Source organism: Apteryx mantelli, chromosome 3, assembly GCF_036417845.1.
Source record: "Apteryx mantelli isolate bAptMan1 chromosome 3, bAptMan1.hap1, whole genome shotgun sequence".
Lineage (NCBI taxonomy): Eukaryota > Metazoa > Chordata > Aves > Apterygiformes > Apterygidae > Apteryx > Apteryx mantelli.
In genome coordinates, this window is record NC_089980.1 from 51,447,486 (window position 1) to 51,474,153 (window position 26,668).

The 26,668-nt window shown below is 37.0% G+C and overlaps 1 protein-coding gene across 1 annotated transcript in view; it reads right to left on the bottom strand.

Moving 5' to 3' along the window:
• Positions 1–4,013: 4,013 nt before the first annotated feature.
• FMN2 (formin 2) overlaps positions 4,014–26,668 on the bottom strand; it is a 173,744-nt gene continuing 151,089 nt past the window's right edge. Inside the window, exons 16-18 of the mRNA XM_067294571.1 lie at positions 20,762–20,911; positions 5,468–5,549; positions 4,014–4,070 (exon numbers count right to left, since the gene is read on the bottom strand). Of these exons, the coding sequence (XP_067150672.1) occupies positions 4,044–4,070; positions 5,468–5,549; positions 20,762–20,911 (259 nt within the window). The 3' untranslated portion in view covers positions 4,014–4,043. The remainder of the gene's footprint in view (positions 4,071–5,467; positions 5,550–20,761; positions 20,912–26,668) is intronic.

Consider the following 26,668-nt stretch of genomic DNA (forward strand, 5'->3'; position numbering starts at 1 on the left):
CCCCCCCCCCAATTTTTAAGAGAATAAGTTTGAACTGCAGCTGGGAATACATGAGAAAACAGTGCTGACTGACCTAATGCACACACTGTCTTCAGAAAAACACCATGCTTTTGAGACAATGGACTTACCTTTGGATGCCTTTACAACTAGGTTGAATGAATGTTTACCTGGTACAGCACAGGTGCAGATGAGTCTGTAATAAACAAGGGAATGGCTTGGAGAACCCATTCTGTAGCTTAAGTCTCATATCATTGATGGGTACTGGAGATGAATGGTATCAGGCATTGCTTTTTGTCTTCTCCCTTTACTGATCAGTTCACACTATCTTCAGAAAAATTCAGGTCTATCAGGTTTTGCTTGTTCTGTCTGTGGCAGCTTAAAATTGGTGTAACTTAAGTAACTGATACATTGGACGTGGCATAAATGCATCTCTGCTTATTTATTTAGAATATGCAACAAAATAATTATAATGCTAAGACTCACTTGCTATATTTTCTCTCAGCAAAGTTAATAAATGCTACCAACTTTAAGTTGATCACCAAAAAATCAGAAAAGAAAATGACATCATATGGGACGATGATGTTACTAATTGCATTGCTACTGTTGGTTAATATTAAACTGTCTTTTGGAAGTTCTTTGGGATGATGAAAAGTGCTACAAAAGAGCCAACACTACTGTATCATATGACGTGACAGTTAAAGTACCATGCTTCCCAAAGGTTTTAATTTGCAAAGCCAAACACCACAAATCTTCTATAGCTCCTCATAAAAGCCAGACTTCTCAGAATTCTCATTCTCAGCAAGTCACAGCTACTTCTCAGGTATGAAAGTCCTCATGTAGCTGCTACACTTTAAGTAATGGTGAGCAATGTATGGTGTTGATGGTCAACAAGGGCTCAAAATTTTGTCCACTACAGCTCTTGTAGGACTATGGCCTACCCTAAAAGCATAGTATGCTTGATGTTGCAGTAAACTGGGGGGAGAGGGGACTTCAGTGGGTGCTCTACCCCTTAAAAAAACAACCAACCAAACAACAACAAAAAAACATTAACCCAGAATTCTGTAAAAAGCAGAGTATGCCTCTGAAAAAAAAGAGCAATGTTGAAACTTGCATTGGGATTCCACTCTGGGAGTGTGGTGGGTTAGCTTCTGTGCTGCAGGTTAACTTCTGTGCTGCAAATGGCCTACTTTACTTTGTGTAGAACTTAGAAAACAGGCTGGAGAACAGCTATTTAAGAGAGATATTTCAAATGGGTTGAGCCTGAGAAAAATGAAACAGGAAAACCCATGAGGCAGCTTGTATCTTAAGATCATAACAGTACCACCAGCGAGAGCCAACCTTTGACACTGTTCTTTAGAGAGACAGATTTGCAAATAATTAGTAGTATCCATCTTGCAGATCCAATGGAGAGGGTAGTATGTATGTGACAGTACTACCAAGTTGCTTGACAGCACATTAATGATATAAAACAATATCTATAATTCTATCATTATAATATACAGATGATACTTTCTATGCATGTTTTTGTCCCAAAAGCAATTTCATCAGACTGTTACGTAGATAGAGTAGGAACAGACTGCAGGTATCTTTGTAGTAAGAATGCAGTAAGACTCCCAATGTGTATCAAATCAGCTCCACAGCTGCAAAGGAAGAGTCCAGTTCAAACCACCTAAGCCTAATGCACTACTGGAAGGCTTGCACAAGCCAGAGAAATGAGTGATGTGCAGTCTGACAGGGTAGAGGAGGACTCTGAAGTTCCTCACTACCACCACCTGGGGAAGAGGTAATATATATCCACACAGCTAGGACTTACTATCACCATGCTTCTAAAAGGCAAGGTGAGAGAAGCCCCATTTCCACAAATCCCTTCACAACGGTTTTACCTTCAGCACCGGAGGCTGAAAGGGATGCAGCAAATGGACGCAAATGGACGCTAGCAAACTACAGCATAGCCTGGCAGTGAAGAGAGAAAGCAACTATTTCATTATTATTCCTTTTATTTTCATATAAATTAACATTCTAAAAAAATTTGAAATAGAAACACTAAATACAGTATTGCACATAGTGATCTTTGTTAGATGTCCTATTATTTCATTTAGTATGGTAATATACATACTGTAGGTACTGAAGGAAACAGGAAGGCTACAAACCAAAACATGCTACTGTATCCTTGCAATTAAGAGCAAAGTTAAAAGGAAAAGACTATTGTTTACATAAATACAAACATGGATTTGAATCAGTGCCATTAAAATAGCTTTATTTTTTTAAAGTTTTTTTTCCATAAGTTAGTCGTAACAGCAAATAATCTCTTCTTTTCACTTCCCCAAGTAGTAATGTTACTCCCATCAACACAAAATTTTAGAACTCCATTCTTGGTAATTTATATCCCTGCCAGAAATAATTATAAGTACAGAATTTCACAAAGGTCTGTCAAGCAACAGGAGACTTGCTTTTCACATAGTGAAAAAAAAACATCTTTTCTAGTGCTTGGTATATGTGAAGAACAACAGATTCCTGAGGTCATAATTTGCACTTCCCCTTATGACACCTTGTAGAGTATATTAGCCTCTGGACATCCAGGAACGTCTTATGATATACTAGATTAGAAAGGGAATAACCTACCCCAGCAGGTTAGATCTCATCTGCTTTACCCCAGTGTCTTCTAGGCTCCAAGGTTGTGAGCATGTGCATCCGATTCAGTTGCGCACACTGACTGCTTTCAGGGAAAGTGCACTTTGAAAGCAAAATGTTATCAATCAGGCTGATTGCTTTGGGGCTTTTTAATTAGGACTGGAGGAAGGCGGTGTTACTGGTTGACCAGATCAGGACTGATATAGTAAATTCTGGACTGCAAATAGGAATTAAGCATATGGTCTAAAATGGAAGCCCTAAGTCATAGATTTCAATCATTAACTTCCTAGTCAGGAACACTGAAAGTATGGAGGAAAAATCTGCCATTCTGTTAAGTGTGAGATAGATGTGAATTTGTTGGTAGTCTATGTTCTGTCACTAGAATTGGCTAGTGTTTTCCAGAAATGTCAATTCCCATATGCATCTTTTAATGGCTCTCTAAAGGCGTTTTAAATTAACAGTAAAGCTAGTTCCAAAAGGGAAGTCATGTACATATGGCCAAAAGCCTGTCTGATTTAAGTAATCAGGAGTTAAAACTATACTATACCTTCTAAAGTTCATGTAAAAGTATTAGCTGCTTTATATATTAACAAACTATAATAGCCAAATCTCTCTCATACTCTCTAGAGTACTTCTGTGCTTTTCTGTATTTTCCTGCTTTTCACTTAATAATTTTTTATGTTGGATTTCTGACCCCTATACCACCTGGCATTCACTAACTGGCAAAAGATGAAGTAAAAGTATGCTGCCTTATCGATTTTAGATAGTTAACGGTAAACATCTTGTTCCACAAATATTTAGTCATGGAGGGCAACCAAACAAGTTGGGAAAGCATTGATTATACTGTATAAACAGCACTTAACGATTCAAAATACAAACTACAAATGCCAACATGAAACGGATACAAACAAATTCACTAAGAGTAACATTTCTTTCCCTAATCTAAGTGCAGTGCCATGAAGTATTTGTGTTAGACAGATGTTGTCGGTAGGAATGGAAATGTTTTACTGTATCAAGTAGCATTCTTATGAAGTTCAACTTAATGCAATTTTCAGCATGTTCAGAACTGATGCAGATGCTGCTTTTTACGCATGCTGATTTGGCCTATTTGTAATATACCATAAACTTTACAAAATATTATTTTTGACTGACAAAGGAGATACAGAGTACAGGGAAGGCATTTCAAGTCCATACCTAGTCTATTGCTGGGCACTCCATTAAAGTGATTACATTCATTCATGAATGTTCAGTAACACATCAATTGGTGGAAAACTCTAGAGAACAAAACGGAAATTCAGAAAGGTCAAGCGAGCAAACGATGAGGATGATGTAGTTTCCTTCCCCCTCACCCCCCACCCACAGACATGTTGAGTTTTGGTAACCAGGTAACAGTGGCTTTCACTTTTCTTCTCTCAGATTTTCATACTTATCTTTGCTTTCTGAAAAATAGAAAACATACAGAGAATTGAGTATACATAAAATGCATGCCACAAATCTGTAAAACACAGAAATACGTAGGCCAGCATTCAATTATACTTACTGTAGGGTTGACTTCACAAATAAATTCCCTTTGAAACTAGAATTGAAGTAGACTAGCTAAATATTGTACTTGTGAAATATTTTTGTTTACTTTCTTTTTTATTTTATCAAGTATTTAGTAACACTGGGAATGCTTGCAGTGGTAAACAAACAGAGATCCTGATATTCAGCTCTACCTGGAAGTCTCAGTTTCAGTACAAGTAAAAATGATAATGATACAGGAGTAATTAAGCCTACAGTTATTTAAAAAAAATTCCCTCAATGGCTTTACATGTGGGGAGATGTAGGGGAGATGAAAAAATCCAAATCAACTTTTTTTTTTTTAATAACATCTTGATCTGGTTACAAATTAAATTGATAAAATAAAATCTAGTTTATCATTCCTAACCAAGTTGTTACTCCATTTACATTTCCTGTGGCACTGACCATAGCCACTTCTCCCTAAACACTCAGAGTAAGAAACAACAAAAACAATTCTCTCTCCCTGTGTCAGATTATGCTAGTTAAATTATAGTAAGTGACATCCTGCTTCATTTAAAGGACGTATCACAGTAACATAGCAATGAATATAAAGCACAAAAGAATTGAATCATGCTTCTGGGAGGAAAAGAACATGAAAAAAATCTTATATTTTCAGATTTTACAAAAATAATTGATGGTCAGCTGCTACAGATATAATTGTAATGTGAGGTGCCAGATTCATTTTCCACTAGACGAAAGTTCATCCATTGCAAAATACATCATGATCCTAGCAATGTTTAGGCAATCATACTGGAATATTTTTGTTGAAATGATAGGAATTACTCCTCTGCTACCATTAAACATGTTTATCTGGTTTCAGGAGAAAAGTCAGAGGATAGTATTGTCTCCTCCTATGGTTGCAATTCCAAATAAATCCAGATCAGTGGAACAGAAGCCACTGGTATTTGACACAGTGTCCCAAATTGAGTGTCCCTATCACACATCTTCCATTACATTTTGCAGCTTTTAGAAAACAGAACAATTACAGACTGAATAAACTTGAAGCCTGGAATAGCCTTTCTTCCTTTTAGGTGCATCCCACGCTAGGACTTGATACAACAGATGTGCAGGGTGGAATACGCTTCTCTTGCTTGTGCACATCTGTTTTGTGGAGTAACATTCACAAGCAGCATTTGAGTTTTAATCTAACACCTTTCATGAAAATGTCAAATATTTTAAAAAAAGAGTGCATCAGGAATAACATACCTATAAAATGCAAAGAGAAAAAGGTAGAAATTCTGATGGGAATAGGAGCATAGCTATATTTTTTACTTACAATTCCAGAGTCATGTTTTGGTCTTATATTGTAAAGTGATTTCCCCTTTTTCTGCCTGCAGACTTCCTCTGCTTCTTTTACTCTGAAAAGAGACATAATTTATAAATATTCCCTTAGACCAAAACCATTTGCAAAGGCAGTGGAGTACATAACTTACAAATTTAGGCTCAAGGACACAAATGGATAACTTTATCCCCCATTTGTTCATTAGCATGCTCCATGAAATAGCATTTGTACTAATGTAGCCATCGTTACCATACCATCAGACTGTGGCACTTACAAGGGCAGATATAATCAATGGTGTAATCAGTTCTAGTTACCAGAAGTAATCAGCACTTACTGTGGTTGAAGATTCAAATATATCAGGATTTAAAATACACTGGCTGACATGAAGACTAGCCTTCTGAACACTCAGCCAAACCCTGCTAAGAAAGCTCCCTTTCTTGTTACAACTTTTTTTTTTTTTTAAAAAACATTCTTCAACCATTCCTGACCTCAGTACTTCAACTGCAGTTTTAAAAAAGGATCTCAGCAAGCTATCTTTCCTTTCACCCAAATTTGTTTGCATTTAAAACTGCAAAACAGCTTACCCTAAATTCCCAGTCTTCACTCTCTAAATTAAAATAAAACATTTAATAGACTAGATGTGAAAAAATCCAGAAATATTGTTAAAGAATATGGCATTTGCAACCAAGACTGTGCATGTTACTGTGCACATCCCTTTCTTTCCAAAAGAGAGGGTGAGCAGCAAGGCTTGCAGTGCACTCTGGAGAAAAATACACTTGGGCTGCTTGGCTGTAAAGAGAGGAACAAGTTCCAAAACTAAAGGTGTCTCTTAATAGGGTTTCCTGCCTTGGTAAATGGTACCAAATTAGGGCCTTGTGAAAGGATAGCAAATGACACATTTGTGATGAGGTTGATCTCTTTTTTGACATCAAGATAGGGAACAAACTCCAAAAGGCGGAGGACTGTACTCAGACTGGGAGTCTGTTGGAATCAGTCTGGTGGGTTCAGTGGTACACTGTAAAATATTTCTTTACTGTGTTTACTCATTTTGTAAATCAACCTTAAACACACATGGTTACTGAAACACTGATATTGCAGATTTAAGTTATTAAATCTCTGAGCTTCAAAGGTTTATATAAACCTTTTCTACAAGATGGCATTAAGTGGCATGAGATGTGCTAGTTTTTTTGATGAGGGATGTCAATATCATTTATACAGAAGAAAGTAAAATAAAAATGTAAATCCTATATTGGCTATATTGTACACTCTTGCCAACAATATAGACTTTGGATGGTGCTTACTTTGCCCTTTCATCATTATCCAACAGTGAAAAAAAAAGTAAAACGATATTGAAGAAATGATATATCCTTGGCTGGTTCTTTGTGGTTTATCTCCAGACCACTTTCATGTCTGCTATTTCACTGAGGCTACATAGGGCAATGTGAGAATCAGACTTTGTGTTACTATTATTTTTAAATAATTCTTGTGTATGTGGTAAGGGCCAGATTTTTGATAGTAAGACTCCAGCTGGGTCTGCTAAGCACATTAGAAAAACCGCCTTCACATTCATCTCTCTGTTATCCAAACTTGCCAGACACACCTCATTCTTTTCATAAGTTTCAAATTTATACTTCTGAAAATTAATTTAAACTGCAGTTCTTTTCCAGCAGTTCTAACAAGCTGCGCTCTTAATTTGATAGCCTTGTATTTTATTAATATAGGAGCACCTTTACTTGCACAGGTGGGGAAATAAAAGACTTTGAAACCTGTTACTTTCAAGCTGTAATGCTTTTTATCTGACTGCAAATCAGAGAGATTGTTGCAGCATAACAGAGAACAAAAATGTCAAACAGCCAAGTAATTCACCTTTAAAAATGTATGTAAATAGATTCAGTAAAAGTGACAGCCAAAATGCTCTGATAGCTTTAAACAGAAGCTTCTGGGAATGGTACAGAATACAGTAAAGTTCCAAGTCGTTTTCTTTTTCCTTAAATGCCACCTTTTCTTCTGCTTAGCTTCTACTTATATCTGAAGGAAGAAAAGTATCATCTGTGACATTGATCTTCACATGATGTTTTCCAAACAGTCAGACACATTCCAAGCCATCAAAAGCCACTCTTACAAAGACAGTTATAAAACAGCATATCCATCATTTCATTTCCTCTTTTTTAAGTACAATTATAGCTGGGTCCCATCACTGGTAGACAATTTAAATTAGAGAATGAAATGTTACTTGGGAGTAAATTAGCATCAAATCTTGGGGACTGTACAAGTACTACTGAAGTTAGCAAGAAGACTGTTTTATAGAAGCAATTTAATATATGCAGGTATTCAGACTACTCACCATGCAAATGGCAGCATATCTAACATAAAAAACTATTTTCTAAACCACTTCACACAGATCCAGATGTTATTCTCAGGAAGTGTCAGGGAATCTGTAGTTCTACTCTTTGTGCCATCTATATATCCCCCTCCAAGGACAGATTGCCCACTGCTTGACTAACAGAGCAGGTCATAAGACAGCACAGCTTCCTCTTAATTCAAAACAAAAATCCTCATACAGAATGGAATATTTGATAATACAGTGATAAGGGTTATTTTCTAAAATACAGTTCCTGTTAAGTATCATTGTCAGTGTAACGTTTTAGGCATTCTGCTTCTGTTAGAGAGATCACTACATGGGGAAAGGCTGCTTTGGCTTGAAACGACAAAATGCTATCAATGCCACCCCGTGAGGGAATAGTCAGAACTTTGGTGCTGCTTAAATTGCAATTGAAAACATGATCTTCAACTTCTACACTGATGAACAGCCTTCAGCTTGTGCTATCCATTTTTCTGAGATTATGTAAGAGGTTCTGGTCTCACAAGTATAGCTACAGTCCTGAAGATTTTGGGAGCTTTTGTGGAATTCTTTGGAATTTGGGCCTGTTTATTCATGGCCCTGGGGATGCAGCCATGAGAAGTGTTATTCTCTAATGCACAGAAGACAAAGCCGAGAGCTAGCAGCTCCTCCGTTCCAATTCCAACCATATCACTGACTCACTGTGTGGGTTTGGGACATTTCGCTGTCTCTTGGCCCCCATCCTGCTCTCTGTGCATGAAGATTCAAATGGTTATATAGAGCCCCACTGAAGTCAATACAACCTATACGTATGCTTCTCCAGGAAGAAGCTTCATTAGTAATGTAGACATAGCACACTGAAGACTCACTAGGATGCTTAGTTTATGACCATGTAAAAAGGAGAAGCACAGAGAACTGTAAAAACCTACAGCTGCATCTATAAAAAGTTTCTGCACCTGTGCAGATTGATAATATACAGATAAAGGCAGCCATTAGCCATCTGCTGTGCTAAATCCCAAACCAGCTGAAATTTCTGCATTGTGCTAGGGTATTTTCTATGACTGACCATTCAATTAAATTAGGATTTTATTAATTTTAAAGTATCCTAATCTCTCTCTTTCAAAAAAGCTAAAATATATGTTTTGATATGAACATTGCTACCACTTAAACTGCAAGATCTAGAAGAACAGATAGAGGGTTCCCTTTGAGGTAAGGCCAATAGTCTCAAGTTAGTTGGAAAATAAATTTTATTTGCCACTGGCAATTTCTTCCCAACTTCTTGTTTTTTTTTTTCCCTCTGGCCCTGTCTGTCCTTGTTACTGATTCTTCATGCTCCCATCCATGAAACTTGTTATTCGTACATCCTTATGAGATAGGCAAAGACACCTTGCTTCTGTCAACTCATGCCTCGTTCAAGTCATATTTCTCACGCTGGCAAATTCCTGTACCTCTTCCACTTGCTCATACTTTTCCTGCACTACTTCCCACTCACTTCAGTGGGACTGTGATAGGTGTGGAGACACAAAGTAATAACCTAAGACCAAAACGATGTAAAAGTTATATGACAACTGGTGGTCATATCAGGGAGACTGGGTTAACCGTTCAACAGTGGTCAGCTGTTAGAGTGCCATGAATAGATTCATGGATCTAATTCAATACTGGGAGGTGGGAAAGGCATGTCTGGGGAAAGCAACACAACAGCTCTGAATCTGTGAGCCTCCCCGCAGTCACAAACGGGGAAGCAATTGCAGACAATGACATACTTCCAGGCTCCAGGCCAAAGTAACAGGGCTGTTCTGCCAGTGCAGAGAACAAAGAGCTCAAAAGAGCATTAAATGGTTAAAAGGACATTCCTAGGAAAGGAGTGGGGATTCAATTGTCAGGGCCTGTGTGGAAAGATAGGCTGCCACCAAGGGAAGCTATGGAAAAAGAGTCTGAAGAAGATGGGTGTTCCCCAGTAAGAGAATTATGACCCTTCGGCAAAGGCAGGCGTATGTATAGATTGATTTATTGTTTTGAAAATCTGTTTTTACTTAAACTATTTACTTCTGTGCAACTAATACTTTCTGTTATAAAGGGACCAACTACTAACCATTACTTTCAAGTGCAATACTCAGTTAGACTTGGGACAGCAGCTCAAGGCATGATCTGAGAGCAGGCAAGCATCAGGTCCTCTTGAAGAATCTCTTAAAGAAGCCAGGTGGTACAGTTAACTTGGTAAGTGTGATGGGAATTATTCACAAGCTTACAGTGTGCTAAATTACTTTGCTAGATTGATGCTCAAATTATCTCACTTCATACATTTCAACTGCTTCTCAAACTCGCTCTCTTTCAGTTAACTAACTTTGGTTCATTTGCTATCTACTCCTGTCCGACCTCATGTCAATCTTGACTCAAAACAGGGCATATCAGTAGGTAAGAAGATAACATCAGCTGCATTATCTTTAATAACCTTTGCCTGTTACTTCTTTAGCCAAGTAATTTCTTGCTTTTGTCTAATCAGGACATAATCCTACAAAAAATAGTCTTCTCCATCTAACCAATCACGGAGTTGCTTAACTCTCACTGTAGTAATCTGAAGAGCAGAGGTATTCAGAGCGGTGGACCCAGCATCAGGCCCAGGGCAGATTCTAAAAATACCAAGTAAGAGAGTTCCTAACTTGAATATGGACAAATACATGCCCTTAAATATTAATTAAACTTAGCTAAAGTGGCTTTTGTTACTGCAGAAAGGATATCCTTCCAAGCAGCCCCAGTGATAAGAAAACATTTAAGAAACATACAACAGTGTGCAAAGCCTAGATCACGTAAAAAAAACTATGAGTCTGTAAACAGCTAATCACTTACGGAGCCCAAGATTTAGGGTTTCAAATGCTGCCACTTCAGAGAGATTCAGAGAGTCTAATAAGTGTTACCCTAAACAAAGGAAGTAGTTTCTTATTTCCATCATAATAAAAACACTTTTCTCCAAGACTTTCACCTCCTTTTACCTACTATGTATTGTGATTCAAACGTATACAGTGTTCACTATGATTAAGTTTAAAGACAGCCTGCAAGATGAATAAGTGAATTACACTTTGGCATGCATACAGGAAAAAGAAACCCGACATCCCTACAAACCCCAAGACAGAGTAGCCTTATCTACCTTCTAGACCAAAAGCCAGCCTGGCCACAGCCTTATCAAGGCTTAGAGAATTTCTCTCATCATTCAATCCAGTGAGAAGGGCGGCCACTTTCCTGCCACTAAACATTAATAATGTTGTCTGAGGTATCTGTGGCAGACAGATTCATTTCCTACTGGCTCCATCTAGGCTTGGTAGCCTTACACTTCACTAGAGAGCACTACGACATGACAAATGTCACAGTGAGAAGGCTGGAATGTTATATGCCGCAGACGGTTACAGCTGCTCACAGAAACTTCCACAATAAATTCAGACAGACATTACTTTTATACTTTGACTGTGCAGTTCATGAAACCCAAAGAAATTTTTCTGCATATATTCTGTATTTTGTAACATAAACCAAAGCTGAGACCAATACTCTTTAGAGGACTAAGTACTCATCATCAGATAAAATATTTTAGCATGCAACACCCTCTTTTTTTATTTATGTAAGTTGGTCTGGGCTGGAGATAACTTGTTTATAACAATAACAGTACCTTGAAAAATAAAAAGAAACAAAAAATCTTCAGCAAAAATATCCAATGCCAAATGTTCCTATGACCTCAAGAGCAGAAAATTTTAAAATTGTTTCTTGTAAAACTGTTCCAGAGTAATGGGTCTAAATTTTGTTTTTGACCCAGTTATTAAAATATTTAAATGATTTTTTCCTAAGGAGTTTCTTTAGTGAAAAAACAGAGTAACTGTAAAGGAAAATTACAATTCCCCCCCCCCCCCCCAAAAAAAAGTAGAGTAAAAAATGTAGAGTTCTTTCTTACTTTCATGCCAACAGGCTCGAAGTAATGACATAGATATGATTCAGTACCTGACTGCAAAGGCTTTATACAGATAAGATGCACATTGTAATGTACCTGGTCCCATCAAACTGACTGATGAAACCTAACCTCTGCCTAACAACAAAGAGATTATGTATTAGACTACCCTGACATCACTGCCAGCTCCTTGCATGGTTCTTTTAAGGACCATGAAGCAGACAATGGCTGGCTGAAAGACACAGTGATTAATCATACTTTGGCTCAGAGGACCAAGGACAAATAGATTAAAATGTTTTAATCTGGCCACTAAACATAGACACTAACCTGTAGCAGGACCCTGAATATGATCCCTTTGTCAACAGTGTAGAATAGACTTTGCAGAATACATTTTAAATTTTCTTCAGAGCGTGCATCATGTCAAACTGGCCTAAAAATGAGGCTTCCAGGCCAACTGAAATGAAAATGAGACCTTCCAATTTTCAGAGTGTCTCTGCAATCCACAACACACTTCAAAATATTCTGAAAGACTTTCAATTCAAAATTATCAGTCTGCGGAACTGAAATCTTTGTAATTTGGCTTGATTAGGAGGGGAAGAAAAAGTGCAATATCTTAAAATCTCTCATAATTTCTCTGTGGAAAAGAAATACCCAGTTTTACTCAGTTCTATCTGGCAGTAATATTTTTGATGTTCTAGGGATTCTGCTCTTATCTGCATAGAGATACACAGTGCGCATAAATACACACAAAAGATACTGTATTAAAATACATGTTTTAACATAATAGCTTTAGCATTAAAGAAAATTTCATCTTAGAAATGTAATGACATCAAAAATTAAACAGTTAAGGGTGGCTATGATTCTAATAAAATGCATATGCCTGTGTCCACTTAAACACACATTTCCTGACTTCTGCCATCAACTTCATAAATTTTATTCTTGTCAAGATGGCCAGTATTTTGGACTATACATCATTACCTTCTGGCAAGATGGCAATCATTTTCCTACAGACTTTGCATATGAAAATTAAGGTCGCCCTAAGAAAAGATAGTCATCACCTTCCATTGTTTTTCTTGGGACAGAAGCCAGGTTGCTCTCAAAGAAGCTGGCTGCCTTCTAGGCTATTTGGCTAGGAAATTCAACAGGAAATGATAAGGAAAAGGAACAAGACTGGAGGTGAGGTAAAACTGGTAACATAATGAACAAGCAAAAGAAAGAAAACTCAGGAGTGAATGGAAATGTGAAACTCCGTATGTGCTCTGAAACATTTTGAAGGAGTAAATGGGATAAAGGAAGGAAAAGGTGCAATGTGTAAAAAAGAATGAGAAAAGTCTTAGTGAACAGACTAAGCATAGAAGGAGACAATCTTAAAGAGGATATGAAGACAAACACTGGGCAGATGGTAGCTACAACACTGGCAGTACAAGAGAACTGAATGAGTAGAGGAGAGCATTGGAAAGAAAAGAAACAAAGTTAGTAGAAGTCAGCTGCAGAATCACAGAATTAGAGGTACCCAGTGCAGGAGGCAGGAAAATAAGAGGCCCCCAACATGGAGCATCAGGTGAGAATATGCGTATCAGAAGATGCCCATTCTTAGCTATGTTCTGACCTCAGAATGACTGCAGATACAGCAAGGCTCTTCTCAAAATACAACCCCCCTGACATTAGATTATCCCCTGTACTCATGCCATAAAACATGCACAGTGCCACACACTTGCATTTAAAGGATGTTGTCATTGTTAGGCCAACTCTACACACTGGTATGGCACACTACCTCAGAAACAAAGGAATACAACATCTTCAGGATCAGGCTGAGTTACAGTAGATTTTAAGTCTTTGTGAGAGTTTCAAAATTTGGAGGACTAACATTTTAACAACAAATGCTGTTCATTTGCAAAATATAATATTTTATTGCACCTCAAATGCCTCTTTGCCTGGGAATGAAAATATTTCACAAGTAAATAAAGTGTAATACCACAGTATTACAAAGTGTAACAGCAATGAAAAGAAAAGGCAAATTTCGTTATGAAATTATGACTGGTATCTCTCTCCTTTTAAGCACAACACACATACTAAGATGCAATGTAACATACCTGCATGATATCATACCATCACCAGGTTAATAAAGAAGAGACTGCTGAAAGTCCTTCCATTGTTTATTTGGGGCCATTCTAGAATCTGGCCTTGTGTAAGTCACAAAAGTCAGGAGAGATCAGACTGGAATTTTTGTACGAGATCCTTCACTTTGTTCCTGCTTACAATTCATATACACTGGTTGCCTTACATTTATGTATGGAAATATTTGTTCCTGTCTCATAAAACACAGTATTATTTAAACAAAGTTAAACTAAGGTATTAAAAAGTAATTTCAACCTGAGATCTAGACTGAGACTTACCTACAAACGTTTTTATGTTTCACAAACTTTTCCATGAAGATCAATGCTAAGAATGAAAGTCACTGCTCTCCTCCCTTAACCAAAACCCCCTGGTGTTTTCATTCAAAAAATGACTAACTGCAGAAGGTGCACAAGGAAGGAACAAAAGTACTGAACTATTGAGCAACTTCTTTCTCAGCTGGACAGCAAATTGTCTCTGCGAGGCACTGCCTCAAAGGACCATTCCTAGCTTCTGAATCTTGGGTGCAAGTATTCTTTCAATGTCTGTACTTTAACCCAATATTTTCTGATCAGAAAGCTATTTTCTTCAAGTTAAATTTTTGAAATACCATCAAAAACTTAGGATCTTTTAATTATTCAATTCAAAGCCACATAAGCTACATTCTGTTTTGAAATGTTGTCATTATACCTATGCATTGTAAAATGAAATCTAGCAGCATCAAACTCAAGTTATTAGAGAGCAGTGAGCTTAAAGTACCTAAGCAAGAAAATGCATCTACCAAAATAAGTGGGTACTTATTAACACAATGCTTGGAGCTTTTGGTCAACATTACAATAGCACACCGGCAGTTTCACAAACATTTGGAAATGTGACCCCACTAAACATACTTCACATTTTCATCATTTTCCTCACATGCTGCCATTCCATATACATCTCTCTCCTCTTTTCCTCCATCTCAGCATATTCTCATCTCCCCAGATTTCTCACTCTCAAGTTTGACTCACTGGTTCCCATTATAAGCGTTAACAAAAGATCCCTTAAATTACTCTGAGAGGACATTGCTCGTGCTATGGGATTTAATGCCCTCCTCTGCAAGCAGAAGTGGCAGCTTACCAATATGCTCCTCACTGTGCAACGTACAGATATCCAATGCCAGACTTTAAATTGCTCAACAGCAAGTTTTAAATCATCCTGCCAAGGAGTCTGTAGGGAGACATACCAGTCTTTCTGCAGAGTGAGATCAATGAGCTGTGGAGACATGCTGGCCAGGAATCTCCCTTTCATCTAGATATACACAGTGTGACACACCAGGTGCCAGTTTAACTGCTATTCTTACGGGAATGGGCAACTTTTACATTCGAGAGATGAGTACGTTTTTTGAGTTTATAGATTATTTTTAATGTGTCAAAGATTTATCTTGGGAGTTGAAGGGTTGAATGAAGTCAGCCAAAAGAAATTCTCAAACTTAGTGTGATGCAAGATATCAGGGACTTACAGAACTTTACCATAATGTTGATTCTGCTTATGAACTCTCCTCTGCTGGCATCCCTGACTCAGTTATTTCCTGTTCAGTGACATGCCTTTTCGTAAATGCAAGAGCCAGACTGAGCCTATGAGCAATCTTTATCTTATGCACACAATTACAGGGTATCTATGTTCCCTTCTCCTTTTTATTTATTTTTTTCCTTCCCACCTAGAAATACAACTTTCCTTCCCCTATTTAGTTAAATTTTTGCAAGGTTGCACAGGCTGTCTGGAACAGCAAACGTAACCTGAAGAAACTGAAACACCCAGAGTAGGAGCAAATGAGTGCCAATATCTCACTTGCACCCAGAAAAAGGGAAGGTTGAATTGTGGCCCTGCAAGAATGCTTCTCCCTGCTTAGTGACCTATTTCTAGCAAGATCTGAATCTGTGCCTAAGGTCTTATGATAATCACCTCTGACATAAATGGAGCTTTTCTTCGTTCTCTCTTCTTTTAAATTTAAAAGTAAGTTCTGAAAGGTTGACTTCTTTCTTGTTACTGTAGTAAGCCAGAGTATATTTCACATCATTTAAGAAAAGATGAAGTTATAGACCACCTAAGTGAGTCCTAAAGATGGATATTTGCTGTCCATGCCAATATGAGATCTTCTGATAATTATTTGCATTTCTAGCTACCAAGGATTTGCAAACTCCATATCTGACTGCCTTACACAGTAGCTGCTTAACTCCCCCCACCATTTTTTTTAAAAATTGGTCATAACTTTTCAAGATTTCCCTCTGCAGGGGTTTAATGAGTGTTGCCTCACCAGCTCTTTTATCTCTTCAGTTCCTAGGACTGGCTATCTTTTCCTGGCTCCTAGGAAAGTGGTAGTGCTCTGGGCAACTGTTCTGCAGTTCTCACTGGACAGTGAGAGAATTGAAAACACTCTTTGCTCTCAAAGTGCTATACTGGAATAATGCATTTAATATTGAATATCTCTACCTCAAGGATACAAGGAAACCAGAAAATAAAAGAGGCAGGGGGATGGGGAATAAAGCCAGTGATTTATGGGGAAAGAGTTAATGTATTTATATGTCAGTTCGCATGAGACACCTGCTCTCTCTACATGAGGAGAAAAGATGCATTTGAAGATTGCTGGTGTGATCTTTTAAGATAAAAGCTTTCCTGATAAGGTAAAACTTTTGCATAGCTGTCATTGCAGTTGTGCATGATCTGACAATATGTATTCAGAGGGCAATCTGCATTTCAGGGCATGCAGCAACTGAAATAAATTATGTAATGAGGCAGCTGAACAGGAAGCTTGCAAGGTTCGAAATGATATTCTTCTTTTAAACAACACTGAAAGTGAATTAGGGAAGATAATGCCAGCTTTTCTTGGCTTTCTTGCTGATCACATGTAAAGGCCAACATATACTGGCAGATACCTTTCCAGAGTTTTCAAAGTATGAACACAATGCATAGCCTACTAATGACACATTAAAATATACAGTGAAGGACAATGGTAGAAACAACTTATGCCCCTGAAAAACCCAAATATGCCCTGTTTAGTTTTTTTTTTTTATTATTAATTGCTTAATCAAGAAGAAGTTATACTATTTTGAAGATTTTCACTTAAAACGATACATCTTTAGTTTAGACATAGCATGAGAAATTTAAACCTAAACAAAACATTTTTGAGAACATTATAAATAACCCAGATAACAATTTTGATTGGAATGCTCCACTTAGCCTTGACTGCAGTGTAACCACAAAAAATAGTACCGTTAAGAAAACTGCAGTAGACCTTTTGGCAGAACTATGCTTTCAGTGTAATTTTCAGGTGCATTTTTCTTTTTATTGCTACTGTATTTAACAGTTTATCATGCATAATTTTCTCTACAGCTGGTATTTTCCACTTCTGCTTTATTTCATCTGACAGAATTGAGCAAAAGCAGTAGAAAACTTGAGAAAAATTAATTTGTTTTTAACCTTGCACCATTTTTCTTCTTTTTTTTTTTTCCCTCATCTTCTTGTAAAAAAATACTAAGTCTGACACTTCAGTGTTTATCTTGTGCATATAAATGCCAGGCAGACCAATAAACAAGTTGAAATGCTGACTGAAAAGTGTTTAAAATAAAAGCTATCTGACTGCTTTCCGTAAAACACATACACTTTTAAAGTATCAGTAACCAAAAGTAATACCACCTTAGGAAATACCATCTATGAAAAGCCTTTGGGTAAATTATTGTAAAACAGTGTGACTCATATCTGCAGAGACTAAATAAGGAACAGCCACTATTAACAAGCAATTCCTTTCCCTGCGCAGTCCATATGGAAACTGGGATATAAAATACCCTAGAAACATTGCCCATAGCATAAACATTTATTAAACAAAATACTGGAGTGGAGAGAGAAGAGGAAAGAAAGGGAAAGAAAGATGCTCAAACTAAAAAAGGGAAAGGGAATAAAGTTGTACGTTTTATAAATAATGATCATAATTAAAAGTACTCTACATCAAGTAGCACCCTGGCAAATAATTCTCCAACAATGGTGGCATACTATAATATTTAAAGTCTCACCATAATTGTCACTTAAAGATTTTACTGCCAATGAAAACCTACAGAAAGTTGCCTTGACCATTAATGTACTAGCCAGCTCTTCAACTTTAGCAGCAGAGAATAACGCAACTTACCTTATGCATGTAGAAACAATTAACAACTGTTTGTTAACAAAATATATAACAGGAAATTCTACCCTTCCTTAGGGTTAATGATATTTTTGTGACCGAATCCAATGGAGTCAGGATTATACCCCTCAAATATTATTGCTTAACCTTCATATAATCTAGTCACTAGTCGTGTAGGTATAAATAACATCACTAGAATTTGATGGACATAGGTCATCACCAAGTAGATAGAAAGCACTCATTCAATAACATCAACAACATCAACAAGGATTATAAGCCAATTTCTTGAACAAATAGTTTTTATTTCAGTGGCACAAGCAGATGTCCATTGTCTGTGAATCTGTCCATACAGGCTGAAATTTTGAAAAATATCATGTTGTACATTCTTACACCTTTTTGCATTATTTATTTTTCTGTCAAAATTCTTTGTCCTCTCTCAGTACTCAAGAAGGCCTCACATCAAAGCATCCTTTCTTTCACAAAGAACACTTGAAATGGCAAGTCAAGCAAATAGCCTAAAGAACAATTTTAGGTATCAAGTTGAACTATAATGGCAGACAAAATATTTTCCATGGAAAGGCTTTGATAACACAGTTGCTTTAGCAAAGACGACTCTTTGCTTCTGGGGAAAAAAAACCTGCTTTCCTTGGAAAATTTTTATTTTGCCAAAGTATTTTAATTCCTAAAAGGCAACAAAGAGACCTTGAGTTGGCCAGTCCTGAAATGGCACTGTGCCAGACTTTTCTGCGAGGTGAGTAAAAACCAAGACATCAAAGGTTTCCAGACTCTAAATCCAGCCTCATCTGAACAAATGAAAACTATAAAGAGGAAGATTTAAACTGGATGAGACAAGCCAAAATTAAAATTCTAGGAAGGGGGAAAAAAAAAAATCTACCTGTGATTTTTGGGATGGATTATTTTTAGTCTGACTTGCAGTGACTTCCTGGATTGCAGCTAATTCTAGACAGTCCCTTCTGGCCCGCTGGGGATATCTCCTCCTTCCCATCACCTCCAAGTCTTACCTTGGCTCTGCTTGCTGCTTCCCAGGAACCTTCCAGCTTCCTTGCCACTGCAGGCTCCCTGATTCCTGTGTCTCTCCTTCCCTGTCTCATCTTGCATCTAAAGCTATCATCTAGATGTTCAGTTCCTTTCAGGCTAATGACACCCTTGCCCTAGAAGGGCCCAGTGGGCAGCCACTTTTCTCTCTGCTGCTTCAATGCATGGCATAATATAGACTATTCATACAATGAACTGAAAGAGAATTAAATGATTGTACTGCAATCCCATTCTTCTCTTAAGCTTTAGATATAGAAGAAAAATAGAAGGAAGAGGTTTTGTGCTTTTTTAGTTAATTTCTTTTAAAGAAAAATATTTTGCAGTGAAAGCTTTTGGGGGGAGGTTGGTTGTTTGTCTCTAGAAAACAAATTCAGTATTTCAGAAAGGAAAAGACAGTTTTTTAAAACCATTCTTTAAAAAAAAATACACAAAAATATAAATTGAAATTATCTTGTATCAAGTTGGCAGCTAAATCCCTGCATAGGAAACTGGAGATAGTATTTAACTGTCAACTCAACTTAATTGAGAAGAGATAATACTTAATTACATAAAATTAAGTCAGACAGTCAGTAAAGTGAAACACATCCCCAGAGACCTGCTGCACTGTGTTAACATTTGCACCGCACTCTTGCAATAGGAGCAGAACCCAGTTTTCTTAACCATGAGATTACTCATTCCTAAATGTATCCGCTTATACTAGACATACATACTTGACTTACTGATTATACAGGTGCTTAAGCAAAGTTATCGATGACTTCCAACACCAGTAATCTGATGTCTGGGACAATTATGTCAGCTGAGCATTCTTGAAAAACAGGCCTATTCTTGTTAAGTTACCTAAACATGGATTGATATCAATCATTTACGGGACTTGAAGCTTCAGTCCTGTTAATGATAAGGCATAGGCGTGGCTTCACTATCCTTCTCCTGAGGTCACCCAAGTTGCTAACAGATGTAGAATTATGTAACTGTGTTTACCATTTTCATGTTTGTTTTTCTTTAATCTGTCCTTATATGGCATTTATTATTTACAAAACAGCTGATTAAATCTTGGCATCGCTTCTATATACAAAGAATGACCACAATAGCTGCATGCAAGTGAAAGCAAGCTTCATAGCTCTTCTAATATATGGCACAGACAGTGTGGCTGATATTTCACAAGTACCATCGTAGTTCTTTATGTCATATATGCCACATATGCACGAGACTGATTTGTGCTATGATTTGGTTTGATTTTTTCTTCATATGGGATCGACTAACTTTTTGTTCTCTCTTTCTTCTCCTCCTCCTTTTTATCAACTTCATAGGACAAATATTTATAATATGTCATGTCTTAATACCTTAACTTGTTTTCAGTAAATATGTGAATGGAAAATCTTAACTTTCAGACCTGAAGCAAGTCTCTCATTGCTTTGATTGTCATAGTGACATAGTAGTTACATGCTCTACCAAAAATATTGAGGCAACAGACCTGAAAAAGCTTTAGCACAAAGTGATATTATTGTCTCATTCACAGAGTATGACTGTTAGGAAAAAAAAAACAAACATAAAATAAATGTTTCTGTAAAAAAAAAAAAAAAAAAAAGATGTTCAATAGGTTGTGTGCTAATGAAGTGAGGCTGATTGGTTTCTGTGTGATTGCTCCCAGTAACATTCCCTGAGACAAGCCTTTGAACAAACAAACAAACGTACCTTTCTTGCAGAATAAGTTTGTTTTCCTTCTTCCAGAACTCTTTGAAGTCAGAGCTGAATTCGTGCCAAATACTGAAGAAAGAATGTGGGGACACCTCTTTCTCTCCCATTTTTGGTTTCATACAGAAATAGGCTGCAGTTTCCAAAAAGCTGTCAAAGAAAACAAAAGTGGCAAATATTTCAGTACCCACAGAATTTTTTTTTCTTACTTTACACTGACACGGCACATAGTTATTCTTGGTAGCCGCTCTAAAATATAAGAATATAAAAACACAACAGTTCTGAGCTCTTTGGATACAGACAGATACACAATATAAGATGATTCTTCTGTAAAGGTTGGGATCTGGCATTTATCATTCGTTCTGTTTTTGACCAAAGTATTTTCCATTTCAAAAGCTAAAATGAGCACACTCTGTAAATCCAGACACACCTGCGCATATACTGACTTTCTGTTGCGTTTAAAGCAATTTTCAAAACACACAGTCAAAGCCTATAAAGATTGTAAACAAAGTTCTTCAAATCCTGTTAAATCTATGCACAGGGGGATAAACAGCTTAGGTGGAAGCATACACAGAAAGGTTGTTAAAACTGAAGCCTGCTGTTCCCTAAACAAAAAATGATGCAATGGAAAACTGAGCCAGGAACAACTGTGCTAGAAAACAGCTATCCATCACGATTCTTCCATAACTATCTGACATTCATTTCTGAATGGAGTGGTTTGGCATATGAAAAGCAGCACATGAAGCATAAAGCCAGAGCTCAAGTCAGAATTGTTGCTGAAAGGCCCAGAGCATGTCCGCAACACTGAGAGTGAGACTGTGTTTGCAATTAAACTTAACAAATTTCCAAATTCAAATTGCTTTTATTTTATTTCAAATTTAAGAATATGTAGAAATATTATATTGAGTTATGTAGGAAGTATGGAAGAATTGTCTCAAGAGCTAATTGCTTGATTAACTATTATTCCATTTTATTTTTTGATTTCATGTTTGCAAATACCAGAGCTTTTAAGATCACTTCAAATCTGAAGCTCAAAGTGCAAATCTCTAGAAAATTGATTATGTTATGAGACATTCTACGAGGAGCTGTCTCCTGAAATATCATTCTAGATGCTTAGCTCATTCTTACTACTCAATGATCTATATGATCATCTTCTATGAAACACACATCACTGTTTAGAAGACTTAAATAATGAGAAAAATTTTAATTCCAGTGCAGTGGATGGAAATATTGTTTAATTCACAGAAGACTTATCTTTATCCATGGCCTACTATAACTGCAGAGAGAGTGCTTTGACAGTTGCCATAATTTAAAGTATTTAATGGACACAATAATATATAAAGATTTAATCATTCAGAAGGGTCAGTCTCAAAATTGCTGCAGAAATGTTATCTCTCAAAATTCAATACTCCAATCATTTTCCCCAACATGGGCAACACATATGTGTGTAAATTATCCTATTTCTGAATAAGAATTTCTGCAGCTTAAAAACGTAACATTTGAGTACAGATCAAATTTTATACATTCTTTTTTCTCTTAATTTATAATACACTATTTCCACATGCTGAAGCAAAATGAAGCTGTTGTGAAGAGCAAAGATGGACAACACAAACATAAATGACAAAGAAACATCCTCACTTTTAAACCTATTGCATTGATACCTGAAAGCCATCTCCCCTCACCATATGATTTCCTCAGCTCTCATAATTAGCCTATCACTTCTTGATCAAAGCAGATTCAAGAAGTTAAAGGAACTTATCACTTCAGCAATGGCAGTCTGTTCTGTGAGTCAGTACTTGGTTAATCAGTAGAATGTCCTTTTTTCTCTTTTAAGAAAAAAAAAATTATAGATGAGTGATACCAATGATTAAACTACAAAATTCCATTTTTCTTACCCACTTGCATTTTTCCTACAGTTTTATACTGGAGAAAATATTTATCATCTATCCTATGCTTCCACGGTACAGCATCACTCAAAAAGAATATATCCCTGACATTCAGTCATCTGAATTTTATTTTGAACTTCTTGCTTACTACACCAAGACTGCAGTACAGACATTTGTGGAAGGTACTTTTGGTTTGGGTTGTTTTTATTGTTGTTGTTGTTTTTTTTTCCTCCAGACTTCTAGTCCTGGAGCTGGCAAGCGGGGAAGACATACAAATAGCTGCTTTTATCTTTCAGAATGAACTGCCAATATTTTTGAAGGGACATGAGCAATACAGGGTAACAGAGAAACTTGGAGGCATCAGCTGAGTCAAAGGCTTATTATTATTATTAAGAAAAAAAAATTTTTTTAAGAAAGCTCTATGAAAGCAGACCATTAGTGATTTACAGAACACAAAGATCGGAAGTTCAAATAAAGAATCCTCTTCAAATCATTCTGCAGATAACAATAAAATGAAAAGAATCTGCAATGAATGGCCATTCTGAGTAATGCTTTTAAATTTGAGGTAATGAGCTAGTATTCCCTCGCAGGAAAACATCCCAATAAGCAGGAAGCCAAGACAAAGTGAAATTCATACTGTACATGAGTACACTCAAAAAATTGATAAATGGCACTAACTTACTGGAGGCACAAAGGCTTTCATTATCCTTTGATTATTCCTACTGTCTTTTGGGAGCAAAAGACATGGTCAAGTTTTTTCACTGGTGTTTGAAAATCTTGCTAAGAGTCTTTTGTATAGTCAGTACAACCTTACACATGCCTACAGCTGTGGCTAATAGCTATAATTTACTTTTCTAAGTATATGGACAGAAGAGAGATGCTCAGCCAGGTTGCTTACCTCCCTGGCAGTTAGTTTTGGAGGTAAGGGAAGTAAGCTGCCTGTGAAATGTGAAACATCAGCAGTTGTAGCAGGTTGTCATTGCTAATATGTCACACCTTTCTAATGTCTGTTAAGAAAGCACAGGATACCAGCTGCAACACAGTAAGGCTTCAGAGCACGACTCTCCATGAATCAAGTACTTTTCCTATACATGCAGGTGAAACAAAGTCAAGATAGTTACTATAATTTCTTCAGCCAGAGAGGTCTCCCCATTTTTAGCAGTTAACAATCTCTCAGAGCACATTTAGAAGACATATGGAAACCTGCCTCCTATACGTTTGATGCTGTCATTCTTGTACTACAAGACAAAGTGGCATGATTCACACATGAAAGACAAAGCAAGTAAAGTGACTCCAAATGCATCAAATAATAAAACATGGGCAGCAATAAATCCTCTGTATTGCTGTGCTCTGTAAATACCTGATTTGGAAGTGTTTACATATGTCAAACCAGACATATCTCAAAGCTGACTCCAGGAGGGGCACACATTTCAAATACAAAGAGGAATTTGGATGACATTACAATAACCCTCAGAATAGATATCATGCTTTCAAATTTCCGCCAGGCAGCAAATACCTTCTCTGGTGCACTTCAGTGGGGCAGCCCATTCAAATGTTCTTGCTGATCCTTCAACAGATTCTGAAGCAATACATCTGCAAATACCATCTATATTGTTCCTGACTAAATATGCAGGAACACATATATTTTGAATAAAATAAGGGACTGGGGTTGAGAATGCTTACATTCCTATACACAGATTAATTTCTGCAACATAGAACTTTGGGAAACTCATTTGAGCTCTCTGTATCTCATTTCACCTATCTGCAAAATGAAACATTTATTACCCAAATATGCATTGCAAAGTTTGTTTAGTGTTTGTTAAGCATTGGGAGATTCTCAAGTAAAAAGGTTCTTATGTTTCCACACTCTTAGTGAATGTCTTAAAAGAAAAGAATGTGCATTAGAGAAGAGGCAGCAGTCATGGAAGAGGGAAGGAAGGGCATGTGAGTTATTTCCAGGGATTAAGAGAGGTACAGGAGGTCAGTAGCTTTGCTCCAAACAGCATGACTTTTCAAGCCTGATTAAAAATAAGGCAGTGATGTTCACACCACTGTCTTATCCTGACATGGCAAAAGCTAGAATTTTTTTAACAGATTTCAAAGTGTTTTTCATATTCTGGGTGCTATCCTCAAAGGATAATTAAATAACATTAAGTAACCTGAAAGTGTCCATCCCTGACAAGTTAGTTAGGAAATAAGATTATGAGAGATGGTTAGTTCCTTTTTTCCCTTTCTCATCTTCTCATTTCCTTGTTTCAATTGTTGGTGTAATTCAGAAAAATCACTGCAAGTTAAGATGACTGAACTCACTGCTTACTCAAATATGGAAATCTGATGAATGAATCACTGGACTTTTCTGTGTGCTCCCTTCTTTGCAAATATGTAAATGATTTTTCTGTCTGGAGGGAAGGAAGAAATGGATGCACCATTGGTGCAGCCAAACCAAATTAATCATATGAGAAAGAAATTGTCATTCCCTTTGCAAATGGCTCATTGACAACATTTCTAGCTAATAGGTCTGATCCATTAGGAATATTTTAAGAGCAGCTATGGATTACTCCATTTTTTTCCATTTCATTCTGAAGCCAGTTAGAAAGTTAGAGTTGCAGACAATGATTCAGACTCAAGTCTGCTGTGTGTGATGCATTGGCTGACTGATTTCAGGGGAAGGGATGGTTGTTCAGTTGCCCAGTTTCACTTGCCACCTGGCCAGTTTATAAATATCCACAAGCTATGTTTGTGCACATGCATGTGTGTATGTGAATGTATGCACTGGGTCAAGCAAAAGGGGAGGGAGAGGAGACAGAACAGTTGGCAACTAACACAAATAATTCTTTTGCTCAAAAAAGCAGTAAGATGAATCAACAATACTAAGTAATGGACAGCAGTAGTTTCACCACAGCATCAGCTGATCAGGCGTTAGTGGCCAAACAAATAGCGAAGTAACTGTAGATCCAGACATGTCTTGAATTTCACTGGTAATGACACTATTCCTGGCTGACCTTTCTGAGAAATGATGAACACACACAAACACACACAGACAGGCACGCGTTTGTGCCCCCCCCCCAATCACGTTTTCAAATACAGCAAACAAAAACACCTGCAAGAGTAGAGATTCTGTATTGTTTAATATACTATTTTGGCTGAAGCTAAAATTTGGATATTCTTGACAACTTGGGTTTTGTTTCTTGTTGCATATCAGAGGCAGTTCTGATTCGGGTAGGAGCTGCTAAGGTACATCCTAATATGATGAAAGCCATTTAAAATCGAGCATAGCTTATCAAAAGAAACAGGAAAGGGAACAGGGGAGAAAGGACTGTGCTTGCCTTTTACTACTTTAAATCTGACACAAATTATATTAAAAAGTCAAACTGAGTTTGGCAGAAAGTACAAAACGTTCCCCCTGAATTTAAGACTACACAGGGAACAGAAATACAGTATATGGATAACAGTAGCTGCTTCCTGGAAAAGCTGATCATGTGAGTTATCATATTCATCCTCATTTTGTTTTATAAAGAGGAAAAGTTTTTTTTAATGTATTTTTTTTGTGTGTTTTAAATAGCTGAAAGCATTAAGGAAAATTAGTCTTATGACTTGCAGGATTCCAAGCTGTTCAACAAAGTAACACAAAATTATCTGATAAAATGAAACTGAGAACCAGCATCCTGGTTATTGAGATAGCACAAGGCTGTGAGGAAACTTAACATGCACAGCACCCTAAGAAGCCCCTCATCATCTACTGACATATTTTGTTGAGGGTTCTCCCTGTGTCATAACTTCAGATCACTTTATTTCACCTCCCCCCCCCCTTTTTTTTTAAATCACCATTGCTTCTCCTCAGTGCTGTCCTTTGTACTGCATAATTAGAAGTCAGAAAATACAAAAATAAACATAGATTCATTCAAAATATCCAGTACTTAAATGTTGTGAGAAACTTTTGGACTTTTTTTCCCCTTTTTTAAATGAAGAAAAGGGGTATCTTTTTTATATTAAAAAGCAAGTTGAGATAACATGCCAGCTT